The 14950-nt window shown below is 39.5% G+C and overlaps 1 protein-coding gene across 1 annotated transcript in view; it reads right to left on the bottom strand.

The window, feature by feature from the left end:
- Positions 1 to 14950, bottom strand: part of LOC149156329 (uncharacterized) — an 83220-nt gene that overhangs the window by 52879 nt on the left and 15391 nt on the right. Inside the window, exon 3 of the mRNA XM_089444724.1 lies at positions 86 to 1915. Coding sequence (XP_089300850.1) covers positions 86 to 1915 — 1830 coding nt within the window. The remainder of the gene's footprint in view (positions 1 to 85; positions 1916 to 14950) is intronic.

Genomic DNA, 14950 nt, shown 5'->3' with positions numbered 1-14950 from the left:
TCCTTAAAACTGTCTTTACTCTTACATCATTAGTAGTATTCTCCCAGTTTACTGTGCTCAAAGTCTCAGTTTGGGAAGTAATTACAAATTCAGATTGCTTTTGCTCACATCTGCTGGTTTGTTTGGCTGAGCATGAATCAAACCCAGTTGAGAGACCATGCAAAGGTGACTGGCTACTTGAAAAGGTAGGTTTACTAGAGCTATTATCATCTATCCCTTGGTAAACAATTGGATGCACATAAGCCACTACAGCGTCTAAAAGATTCTGAGACTTAGCTTTAGTAAAATATTCTCCTTCAATCCCCTTATCTGGAGATGCATTTCTACTCTGATCTGCTTCCTTTTCAGAAAGGCATGCTGAACCAGAAGAAGGTTCCAAGGATTGAGTGCTCATATCTACCTCAATTGCATCCCCTATTGGCAATAACATTTCACCATAAATGTCCTCAAATTTCAGCTTATTGTAGGATGACCCGAAGGCTTGAAAGAGCTCATTACATGGTGGAAGCTCTGATGCTGTTAGTGAATTAATCTCTTGTCCTCTTGTAGGAAAACTAGCATGTTTATTGTATTCTCCGACTCTTTCTCCATTATTATCATCTCCAAGGGTGGAAATCTCAGCAAGGCCCATTTTTGTGTTCTTCGGTACTTCAGTGAAATCCAATTTATCAGCCATAAAATCCCCAAAGACAACAGATTTGTCTTCTGTTAAAATCTCTTTGGGCCAGCATTGTTCTATTCCAAGTGTTTCTGAAAATGAAACACCATCCCTAGAAGATGAAATAGGAACACTGCTTAACACTTCTAGTAGCCCTGCATTAAGGTGCTCTGCTGAAACATCAGGAAAATCAGCAGAAGCTTTCTTCAAATAATCAGCCTTCATGTCCAGTGAAGATAATGGAGGAGTGAAGCAGGAAGCATTTCCTTTGTCCATCTCACTTACAGGCACAAGCACTGTGTTTACTGCTGTTACTCTATTGGCCTGATTAACTGATTTTGTAGATGTCAAGGAGTTGCCATGATCACTAACAACATTCTGACAAATTGGAAGATAATGCTGCACACAGATCTGTTTGAGGTCCATCACATGAGGTTTTGGCTCATCAAGCAAACCTTTTCCAGTAGCCTTTTCATCACTATTAAGCATGGGGAAACTGTTCTCCATTAATCTATCATTATGATTCGGTTCAGAGGAATTCAAATCAAAAGCTGCAGGGAGGCAATATGGTATGCTACAATGCATCTGAGGCTGAACATAATTCTTCCCATTTGTTGAAGATGAATACAACTGCTCTCGTAAACCCATTTTTTTCTCAATCTGTTGCTCCCTAAGTAACACACAATCATTAGTTGCACCTGAAGCAATATGTAATGTCTGTTGATTATCAGCTGAAGACATGTTTGTTCGTATTTGACCTTGAAAAGGATATATTTCCCCAGCACTCAACGGTATATTCATTCTTCCTCTCAGTGACACTTCTTGATCGTTATGTACTTCAGGCGAATAACTGTTTAATTGCATACTATTTATTTGTAACTGAAATGGATGACCTAAACCTCTAGCTGGAGCATCAAAACTGCACGTAGATGACAAGAGGCCTGGTTGGGTCTTCAAGCTACTAAAATCAGCCACCACAAATGGACCATTAGATTTGGCTGGCATAAGTGAGCTTTCATTCATGGGAAAAGGCCAAATAAATTGCCCTGTGGCTGTAAGTGATGCAACAGGTTTTCCCTCTAATGTGGGTGAACGCCCTGCAGAACTTGGTAACAGAGGTACTGCTTGCAAAAATGGCCCTTTGATCATCCCAATCAAGGAATCTTTCACTGAGTTTGATAGAAATGCTGCTGGAACATTCTGAAGTGTTGCAAATAAATTCTTAATATGGTCTACAAGCTCCAAATTCTCCATAATCTGCACAACAGGATTTGTCAAACAAGTTCAGACAAGCAAATCACACTTGCACCAAAAGTAAAAATTGATGGTAGAAGAAAATGATGCTGATTTCGACTATCTCATGTGACCATACAGTTCTAGTTCTTAAATGAACTTAGTCAAAATATGCATTATATTTGCATTGTATTCCTTTTGTACTTAAAATTTTGTAGCTCACCTATCTCACTGTAATATTTCATAGGTGCCATGGTCAAAGATGATGAATCACCTAAATGTCTCTTTTATAACTAACCCTAGGAGAATTGGTCAAAGATGACCACTGTCCACCAATTTTGTACTTCTATAAATCAGTGTTTTTAAAACCGGAACCGGTGACCGGACCGGTCCACCTAATGAACCGGTTTACCGACCGGAACCGGTCTAACCGGGACTGGTTTGGTCTAAACGAACCGGTTTTAGAAAAATACATTAAATAATTATTTTTTAATGAAAAAAACTATTTTTAAGATTTAAAACCATGATTCCAAGCCAATAGAGACAAAATATGCAAAGATTGCTCATTGATATACCATGTAAAGCCTTAAAGGTGAATATATCAAAATGGCACCGAGTGCAATACATATCATCGACAAAATACATAAGCAATGAGGCTCTAAATGGCCACTAGAGTGCAAAAATAAAGCCTACAAACTATGGGGCCAGTGGCCTACTACAAGACTTCAGTCTAGACTCTACATATATGATAATAGTAATACTATAATAGTGATCAACATTATCACTTGAAGTTGAAACTACTTATGAGTCTCAGTCATCATGATCAAACTCAGTTGGTTGAGTCTCGACTCCCAAACTGTGTAGCCACAAACTTCTCTATTGGTTCAGTGACTTGAGTCTCAAACTTCTGAAGGTATTCTGCCCTAATATGCCCTATTATTTCATTTGGTGCTCCACATGGCTTTACATGGCCTCCTATCCCAGCCAAGTGTTGCTTGAACCTGTTAATACCCCCTCCTTGAATGGATTTTTGGCAATATTTGCAGATCATTTTGCCATCAATCATATCACAATGAGCCCATGTAGTATCTTCGGCTTTTGGAGGCATGATGACTCCCTGGATGGTAGATCATAGAAGTGAGAAGTTTATAACACAAAAAAAAAAAAATTCATGGACAGCAGACTCAAATGAGGAATTATCAAGTGCAAATCCTTACCTAGAAATGCAAACTAGCTCCCTTAGCCTCCTCTTGAAGATGGCAACTCCACTGACAGCTACACACTATCTCCAAAATAGCTCCAACTCCAACTCCAAGATGACTACTTCAGCAAAAACTCCACACTCTCCAAGCTCACAAACAAACTCACAAACACTCCAAATCAGTTGTGTGAGAAAAATGAGAGTGAGAGGGGTCTCTTATAGCAAGTGTGAGGGTGTTTTTGGAGGGAAAATACCTTTCCCTCACCCCCAAAACCCCTAAACCACAAAACCGATGTGCTTTTTGTCATAATTCGGTGGGCTGTCCATAAACCGGCCGGTTCCGCCCTAAACCGGCCGGTTTTGACCGGTTAGGGCCAGATTTCGGGCACATGACATATCTAACCGGGTTTTTTAGGCCGGTTCGGACCGGCCAGGCCTCTAACCGGCCGGTTAGACCGGTTACCGGTTTTTAAAACTATGCTATAAATACATGATACAATACACTATACAGATATGTATGATTCATCATTCCCTTTGTTCTTGCATACTAGAGCTTTAGTGTTTTCATTCTTCTATATTAATATTCACACTGTTGTTCATTGTGCTCATATTAGTTAGTATCAGAACCTTAGAAAATTGCTTCTCAAAGTTCTCCAATTCTGGCCTCTTAGTGGTTTGACTGATGTAGATGTGTGTCAATACTTCCCTATATTTAGTCCCTCAACACACAGGTAATCCATCATTGCTAAAACTTTTCTCTCAATCTTTCTGACATTTAACACTTTTTGTTGGCAACATTTTGCAGGTTCTCACAGTTGTGGTTTGTCAATATGCAACTCATGGAACTACAAATTATTCTCCTTACTACAAGTAGTCCACAACGTCCTGCAAATTTGACTTGTGAGTTACTAAGAAATGTGTATTGTTGCCTCAAAATCTAGCGGACCTTTTGAGAGGCCTCACAAAGCAAGAACCAGACTAAGAGGCAACAATGAGGTGGTTGCCACTGTCACCTTAGGACTCCCCCTCCTGCTCTTTAGTGGACTTTCACCACATGGGAGGCTTCCCAATATATATCACCGAAAGATGTTCTAAGTCAATTAGTTCAAGATGAAGTATGTGGATAGCTAAGGTAATTCTTAGCTGGATTAGGGCACAATGCTTTATGTAAAGGAGCAAGAGTACTTGAGACCTAGGCTTTCAATATATAGTTCAACAAGAGTGTATCCAAGCAGACAAACACAAAGAAAAGGTTTACTTAAAGGTATATCAACAATAGGAGATGGTAAACCTTCAACAAGCCCTAAGTTGATGACATCAGCCCTATAGAGTTAGGGTTTAATAGGGCACTAAATTTCATAGGTTGATGACATCATCCCTAATGAGGAAATTTTCACCATGAACAAAGCTAGATTTTGAGTGCGTGAGGTTAGTCAAAGTGAAAGAATGCCAAATCAGTTCCAACATTTCAATGGTTGAAGCCCTAGTTGAATTCGGCCCTTGCCCTTGTTAAGTTTTGTAGCATCGGACAAGTGTTCTAGTCTCAACTTTGGTCAAAGAGGCTAAGGAACACTAGATCTCCAAAACCCAAAAAAGGTTCCAAGAGAAAACACTTAGAGATGGCTTAATTAAGTTAATTGATCAATAATTAAATATTTCCTAAGTCTAACTTAGAAAAAGTGATTAATTAAAAACAATTAATTGAGAAAGGTGAGAATGCTCTAGAAACTCACACGAATAGAGTTGGAGATTATCTTAGCCATTGATGGGGATCTAATCATGGTCGTTGGTTCTCCAACGAGGGATTATAAGAGCAATTTGATGGGTAGATGGAGAATACACTTGTGAGTTCGAGTTCCTTGGCAGATTGAGCTACCCAGTTGCAGAGATTGAGCAAGGGAGAGATTTTCGAGCAAGAAGGGAAGAGACACAAAGGGAGAAACAAAAGTGAATTCCAAAGGAATTTCCAGTTCCGGAGAAGCAGCAACAAGAGGTGGAGTTATTCCACTAGACGTTGTGCAAGGACTACGCAAGAAGCTTCAGTGAGGCAGTTCGATTTCGCTGAGCAAGAAGTTGATTCAATAGTCGGAGGCCAAGATAATTTTCCAAAGGGCTGCAGAATCACTTCTAGAGGCTACAACAGGAAGGACAACTTGATAAAAGGCAGATTAGGGGTATGTGTATGAGGGTCTGTGCAAGGGTCCTTGGAGGGCCAACTTATCTGCAGCAAGTTGTGCCAAGATTGCTAGTGGAAAAAGGAAAATTTCCCTTAATAATTTTTGGCCAGATTATCTTATAGAGGATTACCGGTTGGACATCCAAATTGTACTTGGAAATTTCACTACATAATAATAATAATAATAGAACCATCATTTGCTGCACCAATTTTCCCATATTGGGTTTTTCGGGGACATTTGTCCAAAAACTAACGGTGTCATTTTTTATTGTGTGCACTCTATTTTTTCAGTTCCAGATTTACTTTTCCGGAGTGTATTTTATTTTAGTGATGTTAGTTTTTGGTAGCATCGTAAGTGCTCTAGCCTTGAAAATTGGTGGAGAGACGCACATGAATTCTAAAGGACCCAAAATCCATTTGGTGAAATTCCACCCGGATTGTATTTTATCAAAATAATTAATATTTTTAATGGAGTCCCTAAGTCTAAACTTAGGAAAATTAAAATATTAATGGGTATTAATCAAAATATTGGTGAAAATGATCTAGAATGTGAATCAAGTCATGTTTTAATCTTAGCCATTGATTAGAGACTTAATCTCGGCTATTGAAGTCTCAACGAGAAAAGTATAAGAAGGAGGCTTGGGGTTCAATTAGAAACACACAGAGAAATCGAGGAAATTGATTTTTTGAGGTGAGAAGTTTTTAGGAGGAAAATCTATTGAGGAGATTTTGCAATAGAGGGTCAGTGAGAATCCAGGAGAAGGAATTTCCAAAGAATACAAGGCAAAGAGAGGACAGAAAGACATCAAGAGGAGGGTTGACGCTGGCCTACGCAATGCTGACGCAGAGGTAGCACAGTCAGTGAGGGGAAGTCGAGTTTCTATTGATGGAATTCGAAGTTCAGTTGCCAGAAACCAGGGTGTGAGACTGGAGGCAAGAAAGTTGATTTCTCAGCTAGCAGAGGATCCAGAGCAGAGAGGCACCGTAATACCCAGGAGGGCTGACGCAGAAGCTGACCAGGGTGATGTCGATTGACTCAGAGGCCATCAGAAGGTGACACAGAGCCTCCATAGTTGAAGGATCGGTCATTGATTCTCCAGTGACAGGGTGAGATCATTTCACTAGTCTTTTGTCTAGGATTTTCTCTGTAAAGGATTGCTAGTTAAGCATCCTAGATTTGTATTCAGAATTTTCGACTACATAATGATAAACCCTCAGAGTTGCTGCACCAGATTTACCGCATTGGGTTTTTCTGGGGACTATTTTGTCCAAAAATAATTGTATCCTATGTGTCTTGTTCTTTGCTCAATTATCTGTTTCATGTAATCAAATATTATAGTGCAGGCTGCAGAAGTAATTTGCTTCAGTATTCAGAGAATAACATGATGAATGTATATCAAAATCAAGTAGGTGAAGTAGATTCATATTTGCTGCAGTAGGGTTTCCTTGAGGATTAGGAATTTTTTATTGTGTGCGCTCTATTTTTTCAGTTTGAGATTTATTTTTCTGGAGCGTATTTTATTTTGGTGAAAATTGAAATTGTGATTTTATTCGTTGTTTCCCATAGCAAATAAACTGCACTTAATAATAATTAGTTAGAAGAATAATTTCCAGTTGCTGCAATAGAGTTGAAAATTCACAGCCCTAGCCCTAGTGGCTTGCCTTAAAAGGCCAAAAAAGTAAGAAAAGAGGAAATAGGCAAGAATTTTGATGAATTTTGATCATCAATAAGATCCCAATGCCTTTCCTTACTTGGGTTATCTAGTCTTAGAGATTTAAACTATAGATATATCAAATTCATGCATGGAGTAAGGGGTAAAACCCCAGTTTTCTCTTCTAAACCCTAGTTGTCTTTCTATGATGGGAGAAATTAACTAGATGAAATGCTCTCTAGGGGGTCTTCTAGGGATTCCAAGGAACTAGATCAAACATGAAATAATTCACCAAGACTTTACAAAAAAAAATGCATTTAAAGAAGGAATGATAGAAAACCTTAGCAATATTCCATTACATGTAAAACCATCAAAGATATGCAATAAATACTCACAAATTTTCCAAGGAAATGCCTTATTTCAATCCCAAAAAGATGTCTCCAATATACAAACAAGTCTCCAATAGCAAAAACTCCACATAAGATCACATCTCAACAAGGAGCGAAATACAAGACTATAAGTCGAGCTCTTTTAAAGAGACTGAAATCCACAAGAGTGATGATGAACAATAAGAATGGAGTAATCCTCCCTTTATAGGAGGCCCATCGCATCCATTAATCCAACTAAAAGTCTTATAACAAGTTTGATTTTGAGTAGACATAAAGTAAATGGGTTAAGCCAACCCAATAGCTAAACAAAATAAAATATGCCACTATTTTACCACACATGTGAGCCCAAATGCCTCTCGAAGCATGACATTACTTTTAGGGCTAATAAGGCTCCAAAATTGCAATACAAGGGCTCGATGCAACTCCAACTACCATGATCAACCATAATTTGAGGAGGGGTCCTCAAATCAAGCCTTGAAACATCTCCATATGTCCAAGAGCCAACTCCGGGTGCCTTGCATCATCTCCATGGCTATCATTTAGACAAAGTGTGACACTCTCTCTCCAGTGTTCGGGATCCATGAGTTAATACAAGCCATCCCTAATGATCCTGGGGATGGTCGTCATCATTTGGGCTCCAGATCAAGGCATGCCCAATAAGTAGTGTCAAGGCTTGCTTGGGGGCATGTTAGGCTTGCTAGGTACATGATTAAGAATCCTCAATTCCAAGCAAAGTGAGCTTAATGTCCTGGAATCTGAGGGTTCTCTGGGGTGTCAATCAATTGTCAAGAACATCAAAGTGGCCAATGCTTTGTTGTGGAAGGGAAACACTGAATTTGAAAGGTCACTATGCTCTCCAAATGTGTAGTACAACCTGGGAATTGTTGCCTCAAAATATAACAGGTCTTGTGAGGGGATCTCACAAGACAAGAGCTAGACCAAGGAACAATAACATGAGGTGTTTCCCAGTGTCACCACAACCACTACATCTCGCTCTTTTGTGGACTTTCACCACTAGAGACTCGAGAGGCTTCCTTATATTAGGTCACCTAAAATATCTATCAAGGACAAGGGATTAGGTGACAAGATAGGCTTAAAGAGGTTTACACTATTTAAGGACAGGGCTCAGCTAGCACAACAAGGCAATTCGCACCCCCCTATAGGCCTAATTAGGGCTCAATGTGACCTAGAACTTGACAATTAGCAAGGTAAATAGGCTTATCTAGGATTACAAGGCTAATAAAAGGCTTCCAATAGATGTACACCTTCAACTTATGGAGCAAGAAGCCTTCAATAAGCCCTTAATTGAAACCTAGTGACAAATAGGGCTTTTCTAGGGCAAAATCTACCTAGGGCAAGTGACATTTTCCCTAAATAGAGAAATCAACCATGAGGCCGACTTCATGTTGAAGCAAATACCTCACCTCCACATGTTGAATCCCTCTGCTAAGGAACATTTCAAACCCTAGTTGAGAAATGTGCCCTAGCCCTGTGAAAATTCCTAGACTCGAAGGAACCCCTACTGTAACAAATATGAATCTCTTTCACCTACTTGATTTTTAAATTACATTTATCAAGTTATTCTTCTGAATATTGAAGCAAATTACTTTTGCAGCCTACACTAACTAAATATTTGATCTCATGAAAAAGAAAATAGAGCAAAGAACAAGATACATGTAACAAACTTATTTTTAGACACAATAATCCTCGGAAAAACCCAATGCGGGAAAACTGGTGCAACAGTTCTGAGGGTTTTATTATTATGCAGGAGAAATATCTGAATACAAGTCTAGCATACTCATGTTGATTTGGGGTACCATCAGATGTGCTCCAGCCACGAAAATTGGTGGAGAGGCTAAGGCACATGAGATCTTCAATACCAAGAAAAGGTTTGGGCAAATTCTAAACAATTTGGGAGATATTAAAATAATTAATATTTTTAATGGAGTCCCTAAGTCTAAACTTAGGGAAAATAAAATATTAATGTGTATTAATATAAAACTGTGTTAGAATGGTCCAAAAGTCATGGATCAAGCCAAATCTAATCTTAGCCGTTGATTAGGGACTTAATCTCGGCCATTGATTTGTCAACAAGAAAAGTATAAGAGGATGCTTGAGGGTCACTTGGAGAAAACACTGAGGGAGACCAGTGAGTTCAATTTCTGCAGTGAGGTTAGCTGAGAACAATGTTACTTGGGAGCGAGAGCAAAAGCGGGGAGCGGGAGCGAAAACGAGAGCGGGAGCGACATTTTCAGAAGCTCCCGGTTTGGGAGCGAATCCCAGAGCAATTTTTTAAAAATATATATATATATATATATATATATATATATATATATATATATATATATTATATTTTTTAATTTTTGATACATATATGTCAACAAAAACATGTAGAATGATGAATTAGATATAAAAAACATTAAAAAAAAAACATAGATTGATCATTGAACCATATCACATCAATCATCTAGAAGTTATAATCTTCATCAACCATGTCCACAAGTTAGTAACATACATATTACAACTGCAACATATTGAGTCTCGTGAATCATGATTCATCAAATTCAATCTTAAAGTTTCAACTTCAAGCTTTCAAAATTGAAAATTCAATATATAACATTTATCATCATTGATCACCAAAGTTGCACTTGTAAGCTAAGTTTAACCATTACAAGAAATAATATCTTAGATATTTCTAAGTTCTAAGTTCTAACTGTTAACATGAAATGAAATGTTATAAAATGAAACATGAATAATGAAATGAAATGAAACAACTTTAGTCTTTCACGAAGCATCATATTCATAACTCACAATCATTACCAATGAGTTATAATTGCCAACTTCAAACTTCAAATTTGTATTGTCACAGTCATATATTGTTTACAAAAAATATCATTATGATATGAAAGAGTCAAGAGTCAAGAGTCAAGGACTCAAGACTCAACAGTTATGAAAACTAATAGAAACTAGAAAAGACAAGTAAACTGTAAATCTACATGTGGCCCTTACCACGAGAGTCTCTAGGAGTATACGTAGGTCGTGGTGGTCTTCTAGGAGTCCCCCGCACAGACCAACGACCAGAACTAGAAGGCACATGCCCTCCACGTGAGGGTGTAGATGGAGGTGGCGACAGCAAAGGAGCAAGACTCGGAACTCGAGCACTGCTACTGGATGGTGGAGGTAGCATGGCTGCTGCAGCTGCTTCATCTTCATCCCTTATAAGTTCCCCTTCCAATTCTTCAAGATGTATAGTGCCATCCTCCAAATTGTCTTCCTCTGGGTGGTTGTCCCAAATTTTATATGTGGGATCCTCATAAGCCTAATCACAGTAATGACTCAACAACCTCAAGTTGTAGTGCACATAAACCAAGATTTATGCCCGGTTTTCATTGAGTCTGTTTCTTTTCACATTATGTATGAAGTTGTAGGTGCTCCAACACCTCTCTGCAAAAGAAGTATTTACAACCTGTCATAGAACATTTTTTGCCAATTTTGGTAAAAGTCCATGGCCGCCATATGTTTCCCACCATGTGAGAGCATCAAATCTGTCTCTGTCTTCCATTGCATGGAAGGTACCAAACAAACCAGTGCCACTGAAGTATTTGCCTATTTCAAGGCGCACAGCTGCACATTCCTCCCTCTTAGGTATCAACTTTTCCAATGCTTGCAAATATCCACTAGTTACCTCTACATCAAAATGGGGTTTGGTCCTAATCCCACCCCCTGGTGCAGGTTGGCCCAACCAAGATGTAGGGTAGTATTTTTGTGTAAGGATATACGCCAAGCAATGTAGTGGAAGATTAAGTTTATTCCACCGTACACACAAAATCGTCAATCATTTTGTACAAGTCGAGATCTCTGTTATGAACAATATCTTTTATTTGCCCCAACATGGTATCCATCTGCTCATACACCTCGCCAATCACTGGTTTATCTATATCTGCAAACCGAATCATGTGATAAATGGGCTTGGTGAAATCCAATACTTGCCTCACACTTGACCAAAACTGACCATCAAGAGCGGCCTCCTCCACCAGTTCAAAACCTCGCCTGTCAATTGCATTTGTAGCCCTTTCCTTTAATACCTGCCAATGTGGACTTGATACCATGCTAGCGAATGAATCTCTTACCTTCAAAAGGCGCCTGAAGGTGAGGTAATAGCTACCAAATTTGGTCTTTGCAATCTTCAACAACTCCAATCTTGAGTGACTGCGGAAAAGGCCATGGGTATTGCTATGATTTGTAATAAATTTTATCATTTGTTTGCCTTTATTGTACAAATCACCAATCCATTTGTATTGTGCATTTTTGTTCTTGACAACATCATGCATCAGAAGGTTCAATGTGTGAACCAAACATCCAGACCAAAATATGTTGGGGTATTTATCTTCAATAATTGCTCCCGCTGCCTTACAATTAGGAGCATTATCAGTGATGACTTGGATGACATTGTATGGCCCAATACGGTCAATTGTTTCAAGTAATGCTTCTGCAATGTTGATGGTGGTCTTGAACTTGTCTGAGTAATCGTATGCAGTTAGAAAGATGGCACCACTAACAGACACAGCAAGAACACTTTTCAATGGCTTGCCTTTAACATTTGTCCATCCATCAGATACAATGGACACCCCATGGTCAGTCCAAGAACTTGTCTTTCTATTCAAAGAATGTGATATTTTTGCTCTTTCATGATCAAGTCCAACGGTTCTTGCCTTGCCATACCCAGGGCTCTTGTATCCTTTAGGGGCATCATTTATGGCAAAAACCATTTCGTGCCAATAAGGTGAGTGAAGAACATTGAATGGTATCCCACATGCATAGAGAAACATGTAAACCTTTCAATCCACATCATTCCTACACCCCTCATCAAGGAAATCTGATATGGTTCTACGCTTTAAAGCTAGTGACCCTGTGCCTCCATATCCACTGCCTTGGGAGGATACCGAAGGAATTCTTTGTGCTTGTGATTATGAGCTTGGTTCAAAGAAAACCCTTGATTTTTTAGATTTGTATTGGGCTTCCTCCTCTTCCCTTATGTATTTGGCTCTATCTGTTGTTGAAACAACTGCACAAGTTTTGATTCCTATTTGTTTATCTCCATCCCATGGCCTTTTCCAGCAGAGGTGTTTTCTGGCACGGGTGTATGAACCTGTGTAATTATTCTTGCAATGTGGCCAATGAAATTTAGTGGTTCCACCCCCTTTCCCTGCTTCAGGCCTGTTAACATATTTCCACAATGGGGTTTGGTCTTGTTTAGTTTTTTGAGAGTCATGTTCACCCTCCTCCAGCTTCTCGTCACCAGGGTTTTCATCAAATCCACTTTCTCCAGCTTCTTCATCCCCCTCTTCATTTTTGCCCCTCCATTTCCTACTCTCCAACACCATAATAACCAGAAAAGGGACCAAGAAGAGGAAAATGCCAAGAAATATAGCCAGGTCCATGATGTTTGATATTTGTAGGCTTTTGAATCTGCAAAATTTAATGTGAATGGGAATGGGAATATGAATGAGAAAATTAATTTAATTTATTTAGATTAATTAATTTAATTTATTAATTTTATTTAGATTCAAGATTTTTTTACTAAATAAATTAAACTAACTAAAGTATACTAAATTACTACCTAACTAAGGTTTAAAATACTAAATTACTAAGTTACTAACGTAACTAACCTCTTTGCAGGCTTGCTCCTTTCTCCTCGGTGCTTTCTCCGCTTCTCCTCGCTCCTTTGCTCTTGCTTTCCAGCTTCTCCTTAACTCATTCAAGTGACAATGAATTTTTTTTTGCCCCCAAGTCATTTTAAAACATAATTTTTTTTTTAAATTAACTTTTTTTTCACGTCCACCATTTTTTCCGCTTGGATCGCTCTCGGCGTCGCTCGAATCGCTCCCGAAGTGAAAATTAAACGCTCGAGAGCGATCGGGAGCGATCGCTCCCAAGCTGTAATTTTCGCTCCGGGAACGACGCTCCCGATTTTGGCAGGGAGCGCAATTTTTTTTTATCGGGAGCGCGCTCTCGAGCCGCTCCCGCCCGGAGCGCGGATTGGGAGCGGGTTCGAGAGGGGGGGGCGCTCCCCCGCAACCCTAGCTGAGAAATTGAACAAGTGGTCTGGTGAGCAGTCAAGAGGCAACAAGTACAGAGCAGAGAGGCGGGATCAGCGACTAGAGATCAATGCTGAGGTAGGAGAGGTAGACACAGGGCATTTCAGGCAGACGCAGAGGCAGCAGAAGACTGCGCAGTCACTTGTTGGGCCTGCATGAGTGACGCAGAGAGGCCCAGGGCTGACGCAGTCAAGCAGGGGCTGACACAAAGGGTTTGAGGGCCACGCAGAGGTCAGTCAAGCTGAAGCTGGGATTGGGAGAAGTGTTGGAGAATTATTTCTCTCTGTGGGTAAGCCAGTTTGGCACCCTATTGTACAGAAGAATTGTTAAATAATAAAATCCTCCCTTGTTGCACCAGTTTTCCCACTTTGGGTTTTTCTGAGGACTATTGTCCAAAATATCTATGTCAACATGTTAATGCTTGGGCATATGTTTGTTTCTATATTACGGTGTGATATCTGCAACAATATTTAGTTTAATGTTTATTGAAGTAAGTTCATAAATAACTTCTTATGGAAAAATAAATCAGTTGCTGCAGTGACAGAATTTTTCACAGGGTACCAGAGGAGGTAATCAGAGACAGAAAGGGAAAATCAGTTATGGGTCGAGGCCACGATGCAGAGGCATCCACATCAGGGGACTCACACATATTTTCAGAAGATTGCACAAGAGAAAGAGATTTTGATTTCTCTATGTCGGCTTCCACGATGGAAGAAGCAGTCGCGTGTATGACTAGTGCTGCATCATCAGATGTATGGTATATAGACAGTGGAGCTTCGTGGCATATGACAGGAATCAGGGAGTGTTTCTCAGAATATCGAGAAGAGAAGATGAACTTTCATATCACCATGGGGAACAAGGCAAAGTGTACTCCAGTAGGGAAGGGTACCATAGTTTTTCAGACAGAATCGGAAGAATAGTTCCGTGCTACAAATGTACTACATGTACCAGGATTGGGGATGAACTTACTTTCCGTGTCGCGACTACAAGGCAAGGGCTATGACATCTACTTCATCAAGGAGAAGGTATACATCAAAAACCTGAGCTGGAAAAAGAAAGTGCAAATCAAGATCAAAAGTAATCGGTTGTATAGATTGCAACTAGAATCACCAATGGCACTAATAGGCAGTCATGGAGACAAGGACTTGAACAAACTATGGCACAGAAGAATGGGTCACTTGCACCATGGAGCTCTGAGAATTCTCAGAAGCACTGTAACAAGAGTTATGGATCTGAGTAGGGAACGAGATGATGTATGCAGGGGATGTGTTATAGGAAAGTATGCCAAGGCAACATTTCCTAGGAGCAAAGACAGGGCTAAGAGTATACTAGGATTGATACACTCTGATATTTGTGGACCTATGTCTGTCAAAGCTCTCAACAGAGTCGAGTATTTCCTTACCTTCATTGATGACCACTCAAGGAAAACTTGGATTTATTTTCTAAAATCCAAGGATGAGGTTTTCTGTCGATTCAAAGAATTCAAGGCTCTAGTGGAGAATCTGACTGGGAAGAAAATAAAATTTTTGCACTTAGATAATGG

The sequence above is a fragment of the Pinus tabuliformis genome, chromosome 9, assembly GCF_031772625.1.
Source record: "Pinus tabuliformis cultivar Carrire ecotype Pingquan chromosome 9, CPIR1, whole genome shotgun sequence".
NCBI lineage: Eukaryota > Viridiplantae > Streptophyta > Pinopsida > Pinales > Pinaceae > Pinus > Pinus tabuliformis.
Note: the sequence above shows the minus strand (reverse complement) of the source record. Positions and strands in the feature narration are given on the sequence as shown.